This window comes from Psittacula echo, assembly GCF_963264785.1.
Source record: "Psittacula echo genome assembly, chromosome: 6".
NCBI lineage: Eukaryota > Metazoa > Chordata > Aves > Psittaciformes > Psittacidae > Psittacula > Psittacula echo.
This window is the reverse complement of record NC_137743.1, coordinates 42,885,487-42,909,537: the sequence shown is the minus strand read 5'-3', so window position 1 is coordinate 42,909,537 and position 24,051 is coordinate 42,885,487. Positions and strand designations below refer to the sequence as shown.

General features: G+C 43.0%; 1 protein-coding gene across 1 annotated transcript; it reads right to left on the bottom strand.

Moving 5' to 3' along the window:
- Positions 1–2,092: 2,092 nt before the first annotated feature.
- Positions 2,093–23,072, bottom strand: LOC308223246 (putative neutral ceramidase C; the record flags this gene model as incomplete). The annotated part of the gene is made up of 20 exons (XM_080622002.1): positions 2,093–2,282; positions 5,525–5,613; positions 6,309–6,368; positions 7,212–7,361; positions 8,012–8,107; positions 8,979–9,074; positions 9,817–9,856; positions 10,368–10,462; positions 12,618–12,733; positions 13,179–13,260; positions 13,415–13,519; positions 15,429–15,515; positions 15,902–16,027; positions 17,466–17,586; positions 18,493–18,570; positions 19,277–19,404; positions 19,768–19,944; positions 20,519–20,668; positions 21,078–21,157; positions 22,946–23,072. 20 exons carry the CDS (start codon positions 23,070–23,072, stop codon positions 2,093–2,095), a joined length of 2,193 nt encoding a protein of 730 aa, XP_080478128.1.
- Between the last annotated feature and the right edge of the window lie 979 nt (positions 23,073–24,051).

The window sequence follows — 24,051 nt, the reverse complement described above, 5'->3', positions numbered from 1 at the left end:
GGGTTAATTTGACCATATTTGACCACAGTTGAGGTTTGATCAAGGATAAAAATGAAACCCTACCGGCAGGTTGGTTGAATTGGTCCTCCTTGGAGCAGCAGGACTGTAGTCAGGGACTCTCCCCTTGGGTCGGTATTCCACCAAAGGTAACTCCTTGAGGTTGAGATCCCTCACCTTACCGGTGAGTGATTGCACATTTTGGGTTAATCCTTCTAAAACCTGTAGTACCAATTCATAGAATCATAAAATAGGTTGGGTTGGAAGGGACCTTCAAAGGTTAGCTAGTCCAACCCCCTGCAATGAGCAGGGACATCTTGAACTAGATCAGGTCTCCCAGAACCACAACCAGACTGGCCTTCCATTTGGCATTCCAAATCGGTTATCCACCAAATGTTAACAGAGTTCTAATTGGTTCTATAAAGCAAATTTTGTTTCTTTTATACCAATATTTATGTTTATTTATACCAATATTTATATTTTATACCAATAAGTATATTACTGGTCTCACTTAATTCATAAACCCGTGCAACAAGGGACACCATGAGCCCTTGTGGTGACCTAGCTGTAGGTGATTCAGGCTTTGCCAGCCCTTCATCCAGCCAAAGCCTGCTCACCCTGCATCTTTCCTGGTGCTAAAACGAAGCAGGCTGAGGTCTGTTCAGAGCTGACTCACCCACAGCTTTAATTCATAAGTTCGATTCCTATCGATTTCCCTCTGCAGTATCTGAAATACAAACTTATTGTGATAAAATCCAGCCCTGCTCTGACTGGACATCAGTCACCTTCTCCTAGCAGCTGCAAGGTCTCCCTCACCAATTTTTCCCTCCCAAAATCTCCATCCTGCATATGGCCCCTGGTGTAACCCCAGTGCCCACCCCATGACACCTCTGGCACACGTAAGCATCCTTATTTTGAATCTTTCTGATGTATCCCGAAGTGATATAGATAAGGTAAAACACCATTTTCTGCCCATTCTTGTGGTCAGAGGGCTTGGCAGGAGCTTAACGCAAGGACAAGAAGAGTGGATAAAGTCAGTCCCGAAGTCCTTCTCATCCAGCATCCTGCCTCTGCACTGTGCCAGAGATGCATCATGTCTTCAAGACATAAAACCAGAGCAAACACATGTAGTCCTTCCGGGGACTTGGTGGCCTCCAGCCCATCTGTAGTTTCTTGGGCCACTTGTAATTATTTGAGATTTGTAAGAGTGCTTCTCTTCTAAAACTTGCCTAGCATCCCCTTGAAATGACACAAACCCACACATGATGGACAGCACCGAAGACACCTGGAGCACCGGTCAGTTCAAAAGTGACATTTGTGAAAGAGATTAGCACAGCCTAGCAGGAGAAAACTGCTTCAGTATTTTACTTTGTGAGCGACTGACCTTCCTTTCTTTATTAGAGACCTCTGAGGTAGGACCCTAGAGAGCAATTCATCAGGCACCTGTGAAACAAAGACCACTGATCTTTAGAGAACTATGTACAATTCACATCATATGACACTGTTACCCCACCACGCCCTGCAGTCTATGGTGACTTTTAGAGTCCAGAGAAGGAATTCTCCAAATGCCATAATCTAGGATGATTGAATGAAATAATACTCAAAACTTTTTTGATGAGTATCTATCAGAATTTATCCCGTACTAAGAGGTCACCTTTGCACTTCAAACACTATTGAGGAATCTTTTGATGCCTTGGGAATTCAGAAGCTCTTTCCAGTTTTACGGACTGGGGTCAATTTTATGGACTATTTTATGGTCTGGATTAGCTCCCAATACGCACTAATTCTCTCAGACAGATCTTATTCACAACCAATAAGCACTTTAATGACTGAAGAAAAACAGTTACATCTTTTATTACAATAAGAATCAACTGCAACAAGATCTAGCCAGGACAGGAATGGCTTGAATGAGATTATGTTGAACTAGTGAGACTGAATTGCAGGTAAAAGTCAAAACCTTGCAGGAAGTCAAGCTTTGCACAGCAAACGATGACCAGCAGCACTTGAGGGACAGCAACGATGTATAGAGTCATGTATGGCACAAAAAACCTCACAGACATGCACTGAGAACAATTCCTTCAATGAACAAGATCACCTACAGAGCTGTGATTTCAAATGCTGAAGATGTGCCTTCAAATGGAATAGAGACAGCGAGACTGTTAGACAACCTTTTCCTGTAGTGCCCAAAATACCGTATCCTGTAGATGCCTGGCTCTGTGCCATGAGGGATGTGCCATTCAATAGTCACATTGCTCCGACCAAGTAATCCTTTGGTCCAGTAAAACCTAGCAGACAAAACAAAAGCTGCAGTCAGCAGGAAAATCCACTTCTCATTTGTTTTAATATCCCAAGAGCTAAGTGGAATGAGGTGAATGCACTCCACTTAAGTATATTTTTAGAGCTTCTTTTAACTTTTCCTTAGATATTTAGGCTATCAGAGCAGCAACCAACAAGCCAACAGAAAACCTGACAGAGCTGGAAACACAGAAAAACAAGTCAGTGGTCCTTTTGGCAGATGAAGAATATTTCTACTAATGTATTCTTACATTCCCAACTCCATATCATAACCCCATACAACATTACCTCTGTAAGCAATATTCATCAGCTTAGCCTTCCCTGTGCAGAGGCAATGCTGAACTAAGAGGATGAGTATTTATTGAAGGTCACAAGCAAAATCTATCATAATTGAGCTCAGGGCTTCTGGCACCCATTTCTACATCAGACTCCCATTTTCTTTTGCAGACTCCTTGTGCAAAATAATTTCTGCTCAACCTCAAAACTCTACAGACAGCCACACATCATGTGGGGGTAAGGAATTTTTTAGCCAACCATGATAAAGCACTTCTTGGGGAGATAAAGATTAACCTGCTCTTTTTTGATGATGCAAATTAGGGGCACTGGTAGATATGTTCCTATTCAGGCTCGACATGAGACTTATCAAGCCCTACTGAGACATCATCTCTATTTTAGGGCTTTAACTAAAGGAAGCCGATGAACAAAATACGTTGATTCATTGGCAATGGTAGTGAAAAGTTTCTCCATTCCAGTCTCACTGAGAAGATTGAAATAAATATTTACAGACATCACTGGGTAAAAACCAGTGAACAATAGGGGAAATTTTATTTGGTAAACAGAGACCACAGGCCAACACAGGGCCCAAGTATCCACCTGGTTTCTGTTGTCCAGGGTTTTGGCTGTAGATTGCACTGACTTGGGACAAAGACAGTGTTATCTTGGGAGATGACAATAAGGTGACAGCACAAGGCCTCAAGTGGTGGAGGATTTCCATCCTTGGGGACCACCTTGACTTGCCTGAACATGGCCCCAGTCAACCTCCTGTAGCTGCTACATTGGCCCTGTTGGGAGATGGGTTGGACCAGAGGAATGCAGCCTGAGCCTGGCTGTAATGCTGTGACCTAAAAATGCTACTGTGATGGATTTGTGCCATCACCTGGCCTCTTCACTATCCTGCCCTCCAGGCTCAGTGCACCAGGACCACCTCTATGGGACTCAGAAACTGGAACTTAACTCAGATCCCATCTCACGAATAGTCTTCTCACAGATGAACTCATGGGGATTTCACTTTGTTTTAATCTCTGTTGGCTGTTTGCTAAAAGCAGGACCAGGCAAATTCCTGCCTGTAGCTCAGTCCCTCCTCCTCAACAGTCCCAAGAAAGCAATTACCGCCCCCATGGCAGATGCAGGCTAGGGCCAGACATTCCCTACTGGAAACACCAAGACAGCATCCAGCAAAATGGCAAGTCTGCGCTGAGTTTGTCCCTGCTGCAATGCCGAGCCCAGGTCAAAGGGCAGATAACAGCTATCTCCTTCCCCAAAAGCTGCACCTCCTGTAAGTAAACCTTCATATCTTTTGATCCCTGAAAATACGCCTTTTACAAATGCAGCTATAAGCTATTTAACACTTTGCAACACTAAGCTAACAAATAATGTGTTCCCTTGTGCTACCCTCCTATTACAATATTCAGTACTACCAAACATTAGTTTTTCCTGTACTATAAAACCAGTCTGACTTTACTAATATCCAGTAAAAGTGTTTGATTCCTCCTGCCCTCATCACCTTAATTACTGACATATCAAAGTTAACACTCACTGACATTGTAAAAAGCTACTTGCTTTCATCCTAACAGAAATATTTCCCCTTTCTTGTGGTTTTTGGCATTTTCCTGGCGCACCAGTAAAGGGGATACTACTGCCTGTATTGGTTTGCCTTCTGGCCAATCCCTTTAAGCAGGCCAAACAGCTTCTCTTCCTTATCAGCAGGAATATTTAAGTACCATTCAGAGATCCGAAGTCTGATCCAAAGTCTCAGGAGAGAAAGTAAGATGTCTAGATTCCTATCCTCCAGCATCATGGCAGTACATTCTTCAAGTTCTGTACTTTTATGTTTTTTATTTCCTTGAGTGACATCTTACTAAACATTTTCAGTGTTCTTGGCCAAGGTTTTGGGAAACCTGTTGGGTTTTTGGAAGAGAAGGGAAAAAGGCAGGGCTACAGATATGGGTGATAAAATGCCACCATTTCCCTTAATCAAGTAAAGAACTTGACTGAAAAGGTTGACATCAATGAAAGTGACAAGGTAACATAGTACAAGTGTTAAACAGAGGGTAAGTACTTAACAAAGCAGAGATCCAAGTGCAGGTAGGAATTTATCTCCTGTGCTGGGACAGCCAGAGTCCTTGCTATCAGATTAGGTTCAGAAAACATGTGGTTGTTCGTGAGCAAAGAGAATTACACCCTATAAATACCAAAAATCCAGAGAAATACTTTCCTGATGAAACCAAGCTGCCAGAAATGTTGCCTCTCTGACCTTGGATGTTATGTGTTTGCACTGGGACATTGCAAGGTCTGAAGACCCCAAAAAGGATGTTTTTCAGGGTCCTATTTCTTACAGATAGGTTGCAAAAGAAGGTGGGAAAATGTCCGGGTTTATTCAAACAGGAGTAACTTGAAATTGAATGATGTGACAGAAAATGTCTTTGGTATTCCTATTTCACATGCTGACTTCTAGTGCAGCTCTGAAATGTGACAGCAGCTTTGTTGCTTAGTGGATATTTTTCCTTAAGACTGACATCTCTAACCTTAACTTTGCTTTCTTATGAAATTTTTTAATATTGTTGACTATTTCTAGTCAGGAAAGCTGGCCAGCTTTTCCCTATGAAAACCATACTGTGGTGAACCACTCGTATTTTCTATTTGGTATCTCATTTATCAGCACGGTAAGGCAGATCAATGGATGTAGGCTATGAACCTTTTCTAATTATTGCTCTTCCTTCTACTTTCCGAAACTTACAAGCCTCCATTGCATAAGCTAGTCCCATGGGAAAGAATGATCGCTGTGGTCTTGACAAGTTAGCCACCCAAATACAGATCAATGTGTCTCCAGAGAGCATCATCTGCAGGGACAAGATCAACCTACAGCTGGGAGCTCTGAAATGAAGCCTTTCAGATTAAACTTGAACGACTCTATGAAGACTGTGGAAGTGTGAAATCTGGTCAGGGCACCCACCTGGTGTCCCAGGAGGCATCATTCTGTACCACATGCCAGCTGTCTGAAGTGCTGGTGTATCTCTCCACCGTCAGGAAGTTGTGCTCAGTCTTGAATAAAAATAACAGAGTTAGCCAGACACTGAAGATACAGGCATGTCCCTGCTTTTATGTCACTTTAAACTGGAGAATGGACTATACGTCTGAGTGCTTTACTGGCAAATGCAACAATTACTAGAAAAAAATGCTTATATTTCACTACCAAACAAAAATTTAAGCTAATAAATAACACAAAGAATGAGTAAAGAACTTGATCATTAAAAAGAGAATGGAGAGGTGAGGTACTTGTTATCAATGTCTATGCAGGATGAGTGATAGGACAAATTAAGTACTTATCTATTTTTCTTTCTTTTATTAAAATAATGCAGTGGGCTGATAGGATGGAGACTAGAGACCATGCTTGCTATGACTGGATGGCACTGGATACTAACTGAGAGTGTTCGTCCTGACACATGACGTGAGTGCCTTCAACTTAAATAGTATGAAAAGATCATGAATAGTCCATATCTGACCAAATTAAGGACTTTGCTCCAGAAGCATTTTGGTGGTGTGAATTCCCAAAGCACACTCTGAAGGGAGAAACTATCTTCTTCTGAACTCCCAGCAAGGAAAAAAAGAACTGGAAGCACATGGTTTTACTCTTTATGAAACCTGAACATCAAAGATTCAAATGCATCAGGCAGAGGCAGTAACTAAAGAGTCACTAATACCAAACATCCCCAGTTCCAGCACTGTGTCATATTTACCGCATTTTCTGCAGAGTTCCTGGGATTCGCACCTACAAAAGTTACTTCAGCAACTTCCATCTGTGGGGAAATTGAGATTTATATTAAAGACTGAGCAGCATATGGCACAACCTTTGAAGATGCCATATGAATTTTCAGTGGTTTGGTTATTTTTTTGGTTTTGTTTGAAATTATTTATAATTTCACTTGTTGCAAGAGCAAGGGACAATTTATACTGTGAACTGATATCCTGTGCCTTGCCATTCCACTTGTCCTTCTTGCTGAATAAACTCCACCATAGCACATAAGATTCGTGTGTAAAAGGAGCAGAGAAATAGATGAGATTTTTAAGAGTGCCTCCCTGCCTTCTTCCTATCTTACTGCTGGAGACAGCAATGAGATGAAAGTTCTTGCTCTGAATGCCTTATCTAAACTTTAAGCATTTAAAACTGAAGCCTTTCTGTCATTTTTATGTCATTTACATTTCATAATAGAGACATCAAAGGTGACCTGATTTCTACTTGTAAAGAAATCATTGTACAATATTTTCCTATTTAAGCATCAACTGATATTTTATGCTGAAGCAGAAAGGAAAATCTTATTCATGTTGAATAAAGAGCTTTTATTTTCCCCTTTATTCACCCATTTTAATCACATCCAGTACAATGGCATTGGCATGAAAATGCCCTGTGTCTGCCTTTTCAACTATTCATGGATTATGATGGATTATTCATGGATTCATTCTTACTCCTCATCTGAAAAAGTCTAGGTGATGCTCTCAAAAAGGTGGTGGTGCTCTCAAACCAAAAAGGTTTTGTTGCTCTTAGAGCAAAAAAAAATCTCCACCTAGACTTATTCAGACGAGGAGTAAGAATTTAAAGTTGATTTCCTGAACAGGTTTTAGCAAATCCTTGAAGCTCTCACCGGTTGATACTGTTGTCTCACTTCTTGTAGCACATCGCCAAATGTCTTATTCACTGGCACGAGATCAGCAATGAGAGAAGGCACCAAGGTAAGATTAGTTATATTGAAAAATGGGGGCTCTGGACCAGGTGGCAAATCCTGAACTGTATTCTAGAAGAGGGAAGATGTGCTCATTATACGTAGATATATATAGCCAGTATCTCCTTGATGATTCGTATCACTGCTGTGTCTCTTTAACCAAGTCCTTGCTTAGACAGATTTTAAAAACAAGGGCAATAAACTGAGCATTAAAAAAAAAAAAAATAAGAGGATTTTCACCTGTACTCTGCCTGCAGGAGCAATCCCCACAGGACACCCACTGTCCAGTTGCTGAGGTTTCTCAAACCCATCCACCAGAATACCCCATGACTTAAAAAGGCAGTGCCCACCCACCAGTCCTGCATATTCACATGGTCACAGGTACAATGGTAACAAACATTGCCATGTACAGCAGAAATGTAGCAGACTTTTTTTGCTTTTGGTAAAAAAGCAGGAACTTCAGGCCATGCAAAACCGTTGGAGGTACCGATTTCCCCAACTTTGAGCAGAAAAAACCGAAATAAATGAGAAATTCTCAAGTGTTACGAGACCCCCACTACAGGAATTATTTTCATACCACATTAGAATTTCTCAAAGCCACTTATTATGAGAAAGGAAAGGATAGCAGTCACACAACCTCACTGAGAAACAAATATAGCCATCCCCATTTACAGGATTTGTATGTCTCTAGCAGCATCTGGCATATAGGAAATATTGATTACCATAGCAATAGACCTTGCAAGTCCTCTGTAGAGTTGAATATAAGCAGAAAGGGTGTGTGGTCCATAAATAGTCGATGCAGCCTCATATCGTTGAACCTATCAATGGATAAATTCGAAACAGGAGGGTTTGAAGGACTCTTGAGCAGTTAATACAGCCCATCCCACTGTAACAAGATCAGATCAGAACTATATCTGCAGGGGTTTATTTAATCCCTTACTGCTAGGAAGACAGCCCAACAATTTGTCTAAGTATTTCTGCTGCAATTTCAGGTTACTCTTCATTCTCTAATCCATTGCAAACAGGGAGGACCAGTTGTCACTCTTCCCAGTTATCACAGCTTTTCTACTCTTTTAAAGGGTTATGATGTAGGTTGTCCCCTTTCCAACTTTTTGGGTTGGACAACCCCAGTTCTTCCAACCTCCCCTACCAGTTTAGGGTTTCTAAACCCAAGGAGTCCATTCAATGGTCCACATCTTCTTCAAAGCCCAGCATCTACCCAGACTTGTAGAGAACCTTAAAACTGGGTCTTGCAAGCTGTATTGTGGTCTTTTCCACAGCAACATGGCACTGCAACTCCATACAATTCCGTACAACCCTACAGCTCAAAATCTTTCTTCTGGCAATTTTGCCACATTAGGAAGGCAACGTCTAATTCCTCCAAGCCATAAGGAGATTACTAAACCAAACTTGAACTCATCAGAGATTTGTTCAGCACGTCATAACATTTCCATGTTAAAAGCATCCATACATAATCTCCAGCTATGGTCAGGAAACCATATTGGGCCTTGGATCACATCATTTAGACCAGAATAAACAAGAGGTCTTGAGATTTCTGCTATAGATTCTTCAGCTTTTTGTGGCAAAGAAAAACTACTTTAAACTTACATAATTTCACATGAATTGACATCCCATATAGCTAAACCTGAACTCAGTTAAACAGGTTCGATCTGCAATTTTAACATTTACCTGGTATTCTTCATAGGTGGTAATGTAATGGGTGTAGACATTGCACAGACCTGCAATTACGACATCCATTCCTGGTGCACCATGGGAATCAAATTCCTAAGAAAAGAAATAAATCACTTATCTTGAAACAACTGCTTAATGCACAATTATATTGTTATTGTAGTTGCTGTTGTTACTGCTATTCACCAGGACAGAATACAAAGTTACAGTGCAAGAGGGACTGGATGCTCAGGAATGTAACTCTAGAAGTGCAATCTGCCTTCAGTAGCATCTCATATTCAATTCCCAAAGAAAAAGAGGAGAAATAACCAAATAATCCAGTAAATTTGATACATTTAGGGGTTTCCTTGAAGCTGATGTCTGTATACTTCTAAAAAAATGGTGACATAACTACGTGAAATGGGCCCAGTGAGTTGTGGAGATAGCTTCTGAGATTAAGATGGTGTTCAGGCTGGACCTAAGAATGGGACGCATCAATCAGGAAAATGGAAAAAAATACATTTGCTGGGGTTTTCCAGTTGTTCAAGTGTTGCAAAATCCTGGTAGGGATTAAGTTACTAAACCAGAGAAACGCCTGCTAGCATCAGTTATGCCTGGATCCCAGCTGAATTAGCTTGTTTTGGCTTAGTGGATTGAAACTCAATTGGTTTGCTTCATTTGAGGAGAATATTAATTTCTCCAGTAAGCACATGCAAAATGAGTCTGAGGCAATTGTGAGAAGGAAGCATCTGTGAGACATGACACCGGCTGGAAGGAGCCAGGGAGAAAACGGAAGGATCAAGAAATGTGAAGTTCCAGATACGCTGCGCTCTGGAGAAACATCTTGCCAGCAACTTACTCTTTTAACAGCTTCCCGTAGCCTGCGCCCAGACATGGTCCTAGGATCATTAAAGGAACAATGTCAGTCTCCAGAAATGCAGGGAGCTAAAGCAGGAATTGCTGGTTGGACATGCAGCACACCACAAGAAACTCACATAGCGCCTGCAGTGCTACGCAGCATCCCTTAAGGCTTCCCTGCAGTGGGAAAGTGTCACCAAAGACAGGGTGAGGCAGAAGGCACCCAGGGCAGGGTGGGGTATTAAAAAAAGGTGCTAGAAATAAATCATTATGATACCCAGATTTCCACCATTGTATCATCAACAGTCAGTGCTATTCATCATGATGGCGTTTGTGGCATGAAAATCTCCAACACCCCCCCAAAAAAACCCACAAGAAAACCCAACAAAAACAAAGAAAAAATCAAACAAACAAACATAACCCCCAAAACCTAACGAGTTCCTTTTGTTTCATTAAAACTGTATTTTGCAGCAAACATTGAAAATTATTTGGAAGCTTTTTTGCACCTTACTCATTTCCATGGCTAGTTTACAGAAATAAAGAAACACATACGTGAATTCTCCGGGAACAGCAATGATTGCCAGTGATCCAATGGCAACGATCTGGACATCCACGATGTCAGGGTGCCATGGGTGAGGCCGGGTCATCTGAGGTAAAATAAAAAAGGGATATTACTATTGTAGGATAGTAGCAAAAAAAGACAGTGGAAGTGTTTTCCTTCCTACAGTAATAGATCAGGCAAACAGATGAATTTTGTAGACAGGCACATGAGAAAGTGTTTTACCTCCACATGTACAGCAAGTTGTCTGACCATAACAGACAGAGAAGGCACATGTAAGAACTATGCATAAGGCAGGAAAAAAAAAAGGTGTTGCCAGAGTGGCAGCTTAAAGCAAAGTGGATAGGTAAGTCCAGAGTAGCACCTAGAAACCCCTCACCTGCACAGGAAAAAGAAAGTGTTAGGATTAGTAAGGTTGGTCATCTGACCAGGAGAGCAACACTGAACGAGTGAAACCAGAGAGCCTGATGGTGATGGGAAATGAGAGTTACTTCTTCATTAGCTGAGCAAATGCACTGTCAGCCGTGATACAGAGGAAGAGTTTCACCAAGAGGCTGATGTTCAGTGAACCCTCAACCTAGCCCTGATTTCAAGCTGTCCCTTAGGAGGGATCGCACTATACTTGGACTCAGCAGCATTGCGACAGCCAAAACACACTACAGCAGCATTTCATCTTAAAAATAACTACACAAATAAATAAATAACTAATAATAATAAAAGGATAAAAAATAAAAAGCCTTGCAAAAATAAACTAAGAACAAGAGCTTGAGGGTGGCATGGTTCCAGCAAATGAAATACAAAATCCCACTCCAGAAAGCCAAAAAGATTTTTGAGGAGCAGTTTACTAGGGGAAACACCTGAATGAAAAAACCTTGTGAAGCACATCAGAAGCAGGAGGCCTGCCAGAGCATCCATAAAAGGATGTTCAAAAGATGATAAAGTTATAAGAATAAAGTGTATTTTAATCTCGGTAGCACCATCCTGGACGAAGGTGATAGGGTGGAACAAGGCTTTGCACTGGGACCTCTTTTTATAAGATGTGGGGTGAAGAGCTGATGGAACACAAAGTGACACTAAGAAAGCTTTTAAAGAGACTGATGAAAGGAATAACAATGAATTGCCTCATCAGATAGCATTCGCTAAGTGCCTTGAACATGATCCATCTCCACTACAGTGCATTTGCCTTAATGACAAGGGAACAACAGGTAGAAAATGGAGCATCAATATTCTTTTGAAGCCGTAAGTAGGATTCTGGGAAAGTTCAGTAAGAACAAAACCGAGACAGAACAGCCTCAAGAATGGGGATGGGCTGGGGCCAACAGGGCAGCAGCTCTGCAGAGGTTGGTCCTAAGAAATAGCCCTTCTTTGTGTCAGTTGAGCATCCTTGTGATAGGGACTCAAGCACTGGGGGATCTCCATCTTTCTTACTGACTGCCTCAACCCTTCTGGACATGGCCCTAAGCAACCAGAAGTGTTGGTCCTGCTGGGAGAACGGTTGTGCTGAAAAACCTCACCCCATGGTACTTCCAGAGTGAGCATGGTATGATTTTACCCATGGATGAGTAAGTCTGGCGTCAGTTGATAGCTCACAGAACTATCAGACACTTGCTTAGACATGACAGAAAAGCAGAGAAGTCAACAGGACATTTAGAGAGGAAGTGAAAGCCTCGTAGAAAACTTTGAAGATAACACGGAAAAAGTAAGTCGATACAGTCCCCAGAGTTTCCAAAAAGCACCATGACAAAAAGAAAAGCTCTTTTGTGAATTAAGATGGGAAACCAACGGTAGGATGGAAGAAATATCCACCCAGAGCTATTAAGATCTGAGCACCAGCAGAGGATGTCCTGAAGCCAGAATGCTAGAAGGCAACGCTGAGCTCCACCACTGTTGGTTCTCCCTGACATCAAGCATTTTCCCTTTGCATCCTGCTCAGGGATGTTTAATAGGCAGAGAATTAAGCCAGGGTGGATCTTCAGTTGGGTTTTTTGACGCTAATGAGAGCAGTGGGTCTAGTCCCTCCTCTTGGGATATATGGAAAAGACAGTCTGCAAGAGGAAAACTTCCACCTCTCCCACACTGATGCAAAGTAATGACAGCACTTATTCTTGCTTTATATTTTCATGCCTTCAGAGCCCATGCAGCTCTCTCTCCCTCCTTGTTCTTCACCATACGGGTTGGCACAGACATCATCTGCAGCACCCTAACAAGAGCTAGCCCAGGACAGCATACCAGCGTATCCTTACCTCTCCAGTGCTAAAGAGGATTGGCTTGGGTTTGTGGCAGGCTTTTGTTTCATTGGATGGCTCTCCCAGCAGCAGGTCCCGGATTTCATCCCAAAATGGGTCGCCTTCTACTGAGCCTTGAGGGGGAAACATCTTTTAAACTCTGTTCCTTCAGCTTCCCCAGCAGCTATTGGACAGAAAACTCCTTTATTACTCCCTTCCTGCTTATGTGAGACAGGATATTGCTCAGTGGATTCTGATTATCTCCATTTTCTGGGGTAGTTTTAATATCCAAACTTTAGCCCAGCTGAGCTCCATCTTAACAGCCTTTGTGTAATGAGAACAAATGAGGAAGATTGCCCCAAAGCCTGGTCTTTCTTCTCCCAGCTTTCATCAGAAGCTTTCTAACGAACACAGACAAACTTGCAAGGGGTCTGTAAGATCACACCTTCCTAAATTCATCCCTTTGGAGACTGTGGCTCAACCAGGATTAGCGTTCTTTAATGACTCTGGGGGTTTGAATATATCTGGGGAGGGCCCTTCTCCCCCCATTTGCACAAAGCCATCTGCTGCCTAAATTACCTTGTGTGAAGTTGAAAGCACCCACTCCATCAATAGTCCCTGCAGCAAAGCTGTGTCCCAAGGCTGGTTTACATGTTTTAACCTTAATTGGAAAGAAAAAAAAAAAAAAAAAAAAAGAAAAGAAAAGAAAAAGGAAAAAGAAATATTCTAAAACCAGTTTACCTCAGTGTGTCCTGCCATGAGAATATAACATTTCTTCCTCCTTATGCCCATGTTCCAGGTGCTTCTGCTCTTACCGTGTGTGTGGCATTGAGCTGCACCGAGACATCACTCATGTTCACCCACTGGTGAGCTGAGCTGAGGGGTCCTGTGATCTCCTGGGAAGCTTTTTCATACAGCTCCTAAGGGATACACAGGTGGAAATCTTTTAGGAAGAAGAGATCGGGAATCCAGCTCTTCCGAGATTCAGCTCTATGAATCTGTCATTCTGTTGACACCTTTCAGTGGCCTCTTCCAGGTGTTAAAGGGAGAGTGTATTTCCCAACCTTCTGTGTTTCTACCACCCCTACATACTGCATGCCCTAGTCCTGCAAGCTCTCCCTGTCCCAAGTAACACAGGTAAGACACTCTGTGGTTAGCAGTTTTCTGCGTGCCTTTATTTTACAGTGGAAACATGCACCTATTCTATGAGGATGGCAACTCCTTTTTCCTTTAGGCATTTATCACACCTTAGACCAACCAGAATAAAAGTTTCCTATAAGAAAGATGCACTTTCTTGCATTCATTGCTTCGAAACACATGGGCTTTACCACACATTCACTATGCAGCTGACAGTTAAGTCATTCAGCTCTTTAGTGGATGGTTTTCTGGCACATATGCCTTGAGTTGGTACATAGAAAGCGGTGCCAGAAGTTCTGCAGGTTTAATAACATTCCTGTAACTGTAGGAAGGAACAGAGGACACAGCCTTCAAAGGCCGAGAGTCTTCAGTGTTAAAAACAACAGCAGTGTTTTCCCTCGCCATTTGATACACATGCCAGGCCACCCTGACCAGGACAATCTTTCACTTGCAAGTCACGATCAGCCTGGAATGACTTCAGGGCAAGCATCTGAGATGGCAGTTAAAAGGAAACCACCACCATCACGCCTTCTGCTCTTACTCTTCTGCTGGACCTGCTCCAGTTCCTACAAGCTGCTACCCCTGAAAAGGTGCCCAAAAATGTCCTCTTGCTGACTACTCTTAAATTACACAAAGCTACAGAAGGGGAATAGGTAAATTCAGATGAGTTTTGAGCCCAAAGACACAAGACAACGTAACAGAGCCCATAGGGTGGAGGATACCACCTGAGTAATGCAAAGTCAAGAAGGGCAAGATGAGTATCTTTCATGGATGTTTAAGCTGGCACATTTTAACTCACATTTGCATTAATTTGGGAGTGTGATGGCAAAGTTGGCCAACAACTGGTATGTGGTGACATCTCTAAGCCCTTCTAGCAGCCTTCAGCGCCAGTGATTTTTTCCCATGATGAAACCTCCAAGACGCATGCATGGGAGGGGGAGATTGTAAGGGGCTACATCCACATTATATACCAATCAGGAATATAGAGATTAAAAGCCAAAACTGTTATTTTCAAATCTAAACACCTGCAGTGATGTATCTAAAAAGAAACGTGTGCTTTCTGGGTAATCAGGAAACTTTTCTTTAAGCATATAAATGTGAACTTTACATTAATTTAAATCATAGAATAGTTTGGGTTGGAAAGGGCCTTCAAAGATCATCTCGTCCACTCCCCTGCAATGGGCAGGGGCATCTTCAACTACAGCAGGTTGCCTAGAATGACATGCAGCCTGACCTTCAATGTCCTCAGAGAAGGGGCATCCATCACCTCTCTGGGCAACCTGTGCCAGTGTTTTACCACCCACAGCGTAAAAAATTTGTTTCTCACAACCAGCCTGAATCTCCCCTCTTTTAGTTTAAAACCACTACCCCTCATCCTATCACAACAAGCCCTGCTAAAAAGTCTTTCTCCATCTTTCTTATAGGCCCCTTTTGAGTACTGAAAGGATGCAATAAAGTCTCCCTGGAGTCTTCTCCAGGCTGAATAACCCCAACTTTCTCAGCCTTTCATCAGAGGAGAGGTGATCCATCCCTCTGATCACTTTTGTGGCCCTCCTCTGGATCCTCACCAACAGCTCCATATCTTTTCTCTATCAAAATTCACAAAAAAAGGTGCAAGAAAGTTGCTTAAATGAACAGGCATTCCTGCAATAACAGTATTTATGTACACTTGTAAAGTAAAATATCACTTACCCTTGCTTTTGAGTAGATATTTTGCCCTATTATTCTTGTACTGTCAAACATGTCACTGCCAGGACCCATGGCCATGCACATCTTTGCCTGTTAAGAAATTTGTTTAGATGCTAGTGATCAGTTAACATGGAGAATATGTGGCACTGCAAAGTGGATGAGTTCACAAGTGATGGCCATACTGTGGGAACTGTTTCTTGCTAGGCATCTCAAATTTGGGAACTGGGTTACTACACTACCGTTTGCAGGAAGATGAATTTACTTTTGGGCTGAATGACCAGAAAACAGGGTGAAGGAAGACAAGATACAGTAAGTTCCTCAAAGAAGTGCCCAGAATAGTCCAAAAAAAAAGGTGATTTTTTTTTTCTTATATCATCCTCATACACAACGGTCCACCACATGGCTCTGTATTTGCTGTCCCACCCCAAGGTTTGTCTGCATCAGAAGGTAATGAAGATCAGGTAGGACATACTTACCCCCCCTACAGGACAGGTGCTCTCTGGGTTATTGCACGAATCCCCCGTGTTTATGCATAGCGGGCCTCTGGTGTTGGGTGACACATCTCCCAAGTTGGAGGATGCAAAGGCAGCAACAAAAGAACCCTGCCAAAACCAGACATGGTCAGATGGATTTTGGTGCCTTACTGTGATTTGAAATGTCTCCTGCAGCTTTCCCCAACAGTCAAGGCTGGTGTTACAGCCAGTTGATAAGCATGTGATGCTGGTAAATATTTTTGAAGTGACTGGCAAAATTGGAATGGGAATTTAGAGGTGTCCTAAGGGTTAGGGACAGGAAGAGCAAGGAAGAACAGGATATACAGGATGCCATTTCATGGGGCACCCACTTTGATACCCAGACAGCATTTCTTCATCTACCTCTTCCATCTCAGTGGCCGCTCCCCACAACTCCATGTCCCCAGTTGCTCATGTTACTGATCAGATGTTAATGGATCATTGTAGCACTTTGCACAGGATTCTTTTTTCCTGCCGGGCTTCACCATGATTGATTACATGGGGAGAACTATTGGATTTGACTGCAGGAGTTAACATCAAGCAGTACTCATTAGAAGCAAGGCCGGTTAAACACTGAGTGTCAGCTGAATTCAGCTCTCAGATAATCTATTATTTTCCCCTAGTTATAGAGAGGAGATGCATCAACACAAGATATTTTGGTATCATGAACAGCTCATAAGCCATTTTGTAGTGAGACTGCTGGGCACAGTTTGTAACTGTGAAGCAAATATTGAATCCTGCAAATACTTCTTAGCTTTGCACAAATGTGAACTTGCACTGACTTGCACCCATAACTATGCACTAGAGACAAGTATTGTTAAAAATGTTTAGATAATCCACTATAAAAAGAAACATTTGCAAGGAGGAGTTAGGTAGATTTCCTTTAGTTTCTGTCTTTGGCATGAACTGCACATGTTCCTCTGCCCAGAGTATTAAAATAGGGTTTGGGCACCAATTTCAAAGTTGGAGACACATACAGGACACCTCTTAATCAGCTCATACTCAAAGTACCTGTAAATTGGTCCATGTCCATATTTATGTTTCAGGGGAAATAAAGCTTTTTAAAGAAGCTGTGCTTGCACTCTAAGAATGACAAGTCTTTCAGATAGATGAAAATCAGAAGGCAGAACTGGCTGGAAGCCATAAGAAAGAAGTAGGGCTGACCACATACCTAATGCAACACCACAGCTGCAACACATGGATCCCTTTGAACCAAGTATCCCACACATCTTTCTAGCATTTCCAATAGGTAAATCAAAATAAATTTTCTTTATTCCTGAAGTCTAAACAAATGCCACTGATTACAAGTTTGGAAAGACAAGAGCACACCTTGCAATTTATCTTCTCTGGAGAAAGTAAGTAAATAAATCAAACTGATCAACTTTTTCCTCATTCTTTTGTGTTTACCCAGCTGTCCTATTTCACTGTGTGAAAGAACCTGCTTTGGCCCATAGAAAGAACCAACCACCCCCTTCCTGCTGTGACATTTTTGTCCCCATTATTTTCAGTAGTCTGAAAACACTCCCACCTCTCCTGGAAGCATCCCCTCGTTCTTCTCCTGTTCGAACAAGTAAGACGCATAGCCCATGTTGTCGCTGTTCACAAGACTGTTTGTGTTGTTCATGCTGACCGGGTGTACAGCAAACCAGCTGAACAGGAGTCGGAAGATACACACAGGAAATGCATTGTTCAATCTACATGTAGGCAATTGACTTGTTCAACCTTTATATTTCCCATTGACTTATGGGAATTTTCTTTGGGTCAACACAAACATAGACTGTTGGTACCAAGGGATGGATTAACAAAGGCAGAGTTATTCCTATCCTATCCCTTCCTGATGAGGAGGGTTCATGGATACGATGGTACAGGTCTTTAGGCCAGGAATTTGGCACTATATCTAGTAGGGCCACCAAGAGCAATTTCAGACCTGAACTGACTTTTTTCTGAGTCCAGAAAATTATATTTTGGGGGGATTTTTATTTTCTTGCTTCAAAGAAACAAGAAGGATCCAATGACGTAAAAAAAAGGAAAAAAAGGAATAGTCATTCTTACAAAAAAGAAAACCCTCCTCTTCCTCTTAGCATAGTCAGATTTTTGCTTGTGACTTCTAACCGAGGAAAACACAATTATGACTTTGTTACTGCATGTTACTTCGTTTGCCTGGCCTTGAGGTCCGAACCTCAAGGAGCTGGGATCTGCCTGGAGGGGCACAATGGGACTCCCAGAGGGGGTATTTCTGCACTCCTACAAGGGAAGACCAGCTATGGTCACCTTCCCCAGCTGCCTCAGGATCATGCCAAGACATGTGCCCAAGCTGTAGGTAGGCCAGGTGCTGCTGTATCTTCCAGAGTAGATGAGGGACGGTGACCTGATTTATGCAATTATGGACTCTCACTTACTTTTCCCTCAGAGCTCTTCTGGTGACTAGATGGGAGCAATGCTGTATGAGCAGTGGTCAGTGCTGGGAAACAGAGCTTGTGCAGAAAGACAGAACTGCTACAGAACTGTGGTTTGTGAAGATTTGCAGAAAAACATGTTACTTCAGAGGCCTGTACCTGATAAGGCCTAGTTCCTGTCCATTCTCATCTACCATCTTCAGCATCACCATTTCTTTATCTGTGTTGGATGAATACCTGGATGGAAATAAAAACGGGAAATCTTACTAGCACCAGAGTTCTAGTCACACTCTGCATTGTTCAATGCATTGTTCTGCATTGTCAAATCTCCACCTAGTTGAGCAAGGAAATGAAGAGGTTATTACAGATATTATCAGAACACAGTGAGACTTTAGAGGAGTATCTGAAAATAGCTGTGAAGATAAAGAAAATGTTAAGGTTGTTGCTGACCTCAGGCACTGCTTCTCCAGGGGATGAAGAGGGGAGCCCTCCCTGGGTACAAATTTGTGCACCAAAGATGAGACTTTAATACCATCTGACTCAAGTGCTAACTTCTACTAAAGAATACTCTTTCATAACAAAAAAAACCAAACCAAAAACAACACAACAACAACAAAACCAACCAACAATAAAAAAAAGAAACAAACAACAAACCAACAGCAAAGTATAAAAGTCACGAAAAAAGTCACAACTTTGACCAATGCCTCACATGCTTGGATGGGGCAACCACAACTTTCAAGTCCAATCTTGCAGCTAATTTTTGGGGTCACAAACACCCAGGAGTCCAGGATGGCAACAGCGTCATTCTGCCACACTCTTGGCTCCACATATTCAACCACACCATAAATGACCAAACCCACCATCTGCAAGATGTCTGGGTCACAGTCCCAACCAAAAGGTCCTCTTGAGGGTTCTGCTTCTCTCCCACTTGAGGAGATTTTACCTGCTTCGTTCAGACTCTGGATTCTCAAGATAGGAGAAAGGGCTTCGGTTGATCTGGCTGTTTTCTACGGTGCCTCTGTTTATAAAAAGCCTTCCTCTCTTCATGTTCTGATGTGCTATATCAATGCTCTGAAAAGCAGGAAGACAGGGAATATTAGCCAAGCACATAAGGCATATGTGAGCCGTGTCCCACAACCCTTTCTTAGAAATTTGGGGCACCTTTTGTTAAGTAGTCTAAAATTCTAGAAAATTATTAAAACGTTGTGAAGGCACCCACAAGTGACCTTTCCTAAAGAAAGACTTCAAAGCTTCTGTTTTTTGATCTGATTTCACTGCTAAGCATAAACCCACCTTGAACTGTGTTTTAAGACTGGAATATTCGGAGGTGCTACCATGAACACCACAGCAAGATCTCCAGTAGTCACAAACGTATCTCCTCCCACCTTTTCTGCGCTTATGGGCTCTCATGTCAACAGACTGGAAAACACTGACCTTTACGATGCCATTCACAACAGCGTTGAGGGATGGCCTGATTAGTCCTTTGCTAGTGATCCAGAAGAGGGTGTACTGGAAGTAGCCACCAGGCCCTGAGTGTGTGTGGGTGCCACTGAGGATGACGTTGTCGTGTCGGTACAGCTCACCGTACTTGCTCTTCAACTGCCTGAGCACCTAAAAGGAAGGAGGTGGTCCTTAAAAAAACGTTTTCACATCCAAAGGCTATGGAGACTTGTATCAGCCCTTGTAATAAAAACAGCTATTCATCTTCCTCCTTGCTCTTCTTTTTCTGCCCGATACTCCCATACCAGTAGATTATAGCTTGACTTGGCAAGAGGCCTGAAATAATAAAATCTTGTCAGTGAAGACCTCTATGACCAACTTGCAATGAAGCCCAGATTACCCAAAGGGACCCTATTTCTCCAGCATCTTTCTCCTTCCTCTGTGATGCTGGAGATCCAGCATTACACAAGCAGCACATCAATGTATTCATGATTCAGCTGTATTTGTGATATTTTTTTCCCCTTAGAGAAGCACTGTCAAAATTCATTTGATTCTTCAGCAAAGTCATTTGCTGAGGAATCAAAAGCTCTTCTTCAGCAGAGACATGACATTTCTCCAAGATCATACTGCAAAGCAAATGGTCAATGTGCTGCCATGCTCGGCATTATTTAGCAGTGACTACAACCCTAATGCTAATACCAGTGACAGCCTAAACTGCGACAGTCTTTTATTTCCAGCCACATACCTCCAGCCTCACTCTCTGAGACACCATTCCTATGTCAGCACTGACAAACACTACTCGTCTGGAGTCATCAAGTTCTGCCACGATGAAGGCCCGGCTGTAGAGGCGCATGAGAAGCCCACCACCCACCTGGTCCAGCTTGGCATATCCCATCTGGAAGGAAAGAGCTCCATCAAGACCACACAGCCAAAATATTGAGAAATGTATTCATTTGCATGTATTTTTCTACGCAGATTTGCCAGAGGGTGAGAGGACTCATACAACATATGAACACTCAGAGCTGCAACCATCTTGCCCTGTGATTGCAAGAATCATTGAATCATAGAATGGGTTGGGTTGGAAGGATTCTTAAAGGTTATCCAGTTCCAACCCTCCCTGCCATGAGCAGGGGCACCTTCTACTAGACCGGGTTGGTCAAAGCCTCAAAGAAATTTCACCTAACGTTTGATGACAACAACAATTAGTCAAGGCAGAGCCTTTAAACCAGAAGTCCTGCAAAAAAGACTTCTAGATGATGAAAAACAGTATTTTGCCAACACCATGTTCAATTCCCCCAACTTACCAGAGGAATTTCTGCCACAGGTCCCGTGCAGTCAGCTCTACCTACGCCCAGTAAGTAGTTTGCACTTACTTTGCTGGAATCTATTATAAGAATAAATAGTAGATTAGTGGACACATGAGAAAGAAGAACTAGGGACAGAAGAGACAACCCAGTCTTTTTAAAGAGATTGCATGCCTGAAACCTGCTTGATATCCCCAGAGGCCTCAGCAGGCCTGTGGATAAGGGGATCCAGGTGATACTGTCTGCTTGGGTTTCCAATGGTCTGCCAGTGTGGTCAAAGCGTGATGAGGCTGGTAAGGCATTCAGGCTGGTAAGAGCAGGCATGAAGAACTGCAGAGGGATCTCACAAAACAGGGTCACCGGATTGTGTAAAATGGGCTGTGAGTCACAGCAAGGGGGGAAAAAAGCCCAGCTTCACTGATTAAGCTCTCCAAGTCCAACACTACCATGCAGGAAACAGATCTGAGTGTGTAAGAGCTGTTTTCACACAAAAATATTCAGCTCAAAAGCAGTGAGAAAAATAGGATGGAATGTCAGAGATACCGGGAAAGGGCTAGAGAATAAAGAGGGGCACATCGATATGTTGCCCTGCTGCCTTCCAATATATCCCATGTCCAGCACTGGTGCTCTGGTCTCAAAAAAATCACAGCAGAGCCAGCAGAAGTTTGAAGAAGGAAAAAGCAGCTCTGAGCAATGACGTCCAGGCAAGTGGGGAGGAAAAGGACTCCCGAATGAGTTCATATCTCATCCCAGCCACCATGAAGGTGCAGAAGTTGTTTTGCAGAACAGTCAAAGCACCTAGGCAAACTCAAGGAAGAAAAGCCACTGAGGGCCATTAAATTAAAAATAAACATTATAAATAATATCTGTGTCTCAGGAAATCCCAGAGCCACAAATCACTGGAGGCTGAGATAACGCTGTGGGAAAATATTTCTATGTGCTTGATCTATTCTCACAGCCTTCCCCAGCCAGCCACTGACGCTCAAGGCAAGGCATCAGGATAAGGGGACACGCGATCTTTCCGGTCTGGTCTTTTCCAGGCTGTCACTTAAACCAGAGAAGTGAAACACACTGACCACAGACTGACTACAGGATGTTTGTTTCATTAAAATGACACGAGTGAACTGGCCTACTCATTAAAACTATTGTTCCGCCTTCTCCAAGGGTTATGACACAGAGAAGAATTGCTTCTGCTAAACTCCTAGGTGTTACAACCTAAATGCGTGAAGAAAGCATGAACTACATCCAATTTGAGACAAAAGCCTAGAAATTGGAAGGTCCCATTGCTGACATGTTAGGTGATACCGAGTCCAAGGCAGGGGAGAACCCTGGCTCTGGGAACGGGTTCCCGTCATCTGGAAACACCTAAAGTTTTCAAATTTTTTTCTTTCCCCATGAGAATTTTTCCCTCCAGAGGACAAGCACGGGGTGCATTAGAAGTGAATTGAGAGCTAAATTCTGGCAGTTCCTGACACCCACCCGCCCCTTGCCTGGTGGTGGGCTTGGAGGTGTAAATGGGCTATGATGGGATTGCAACAGCTATAACGCCCTTTGGTGCAGCTCCAGCAGCAAGGAGCTCCTGGGAGAGGGGTTGTCTGGGTCCCTGGAGCCAGCCTCACTCACCAGCCCTGAGGCTGTGCATCTACACCCTGAGAGACGCTTGCACTGGTTTTGACCACAATGTTCTTGCCACAGAGGACAGCAACAGCACTGTGCTATAGCTGTGTGAGCAGACCACATGCAGAGAAGAATATTAAAGCTTGGTGGTGGCCCAGTGACCCTCTATCTGTATCCCTTTAACTTAAATTACTGCACTGGACACACACTTGAGCAGGGTGCGATGGCAGGACTGAAATATCTCAACTTGCCGTTGCTCTCTTTGGTGAGAAAGTGGAGGACGAGAAGCACCACAGTCACCACTATCATCAGCACCAGGCAAATGATGAGGATCACCTCTAGGCGGGAGAAGCAGCACCTGGTCCTCTTCCAACACATGGTGGAGGCACTGTGAAAGCAGAAAGCAGCTCGTGGGGAACGCAGACAGGACAGCCCAGATGCTGGGCACTTCCCTCTCAGAGCAGCACATTGCACCCTCAAAGAGCTGGCAACGGCTTGCATCCCCCATCCCAGTGGCAGCAGCAATGATAAGGATGGGAAGTGGAGACTTATTTTTCAATCTGCTTAAGACCGCAAACCTGTACCTCCTGTGAGCAGTGATCACTCCCTGCCATGGGGCCCGAGAGGACAGGGTGAGTGGCTGAGCTACCAGTCCCACATTTCCCAGGACACTTTGCTCGCTCTTTTGAAGAAGTCTTTTAAATAACCCTCCCCAGTCTTCCACCGGATCCTGCATTCACTGAGTGGACAAGCGAGGTGCTGCAGCCTGAAGACCCACAGCTTTTCAGTTGCTTGCATGCTCAGAGCATGTCAGACAAAATATTGTCACCATAATAAAGGTCAATTTGGGAAACTCAGCATGAAAAAAGCACACTCCGTTGCATGCTCAAGTGCACTTCTCTAGAAAAACACGTGGCTGTGATAGCTTTCCAAAATAAGACCCTGTGTATAGATGCCAGCTTTCTTCATCATATACAGAGAGCTCTTTGGGTTTGCTTTTTGAATATTGTTCTTCCTCCTAGAACGAAGGTTTATTTTGGGTTAAAGATTAACAAGAAACATTATTCAAAACATGCCTGTGGTAAAATATGCTATTTTCTCCTCTGACAAAAGCTCTGGTGACCTCTGATTTGTCCTGCTCTGGCAACTAAGGCTCACCTCAAAGGCTTCAGTTTTGCCCAGTGGGAAGTGGCACTTGTAGCAAATATGTGTCTTTTGCCCTTCTTGTAAGCATCTGTACAAGGCAGAAATAAGCCTTTAAAATAGCTTTGGACATTTCCATGTGTATTTAGAGGTGCTAGTAGATAAAACTTACTGCAGATCCCATTTCTCTGCCTGTGACTAAACACATATCATC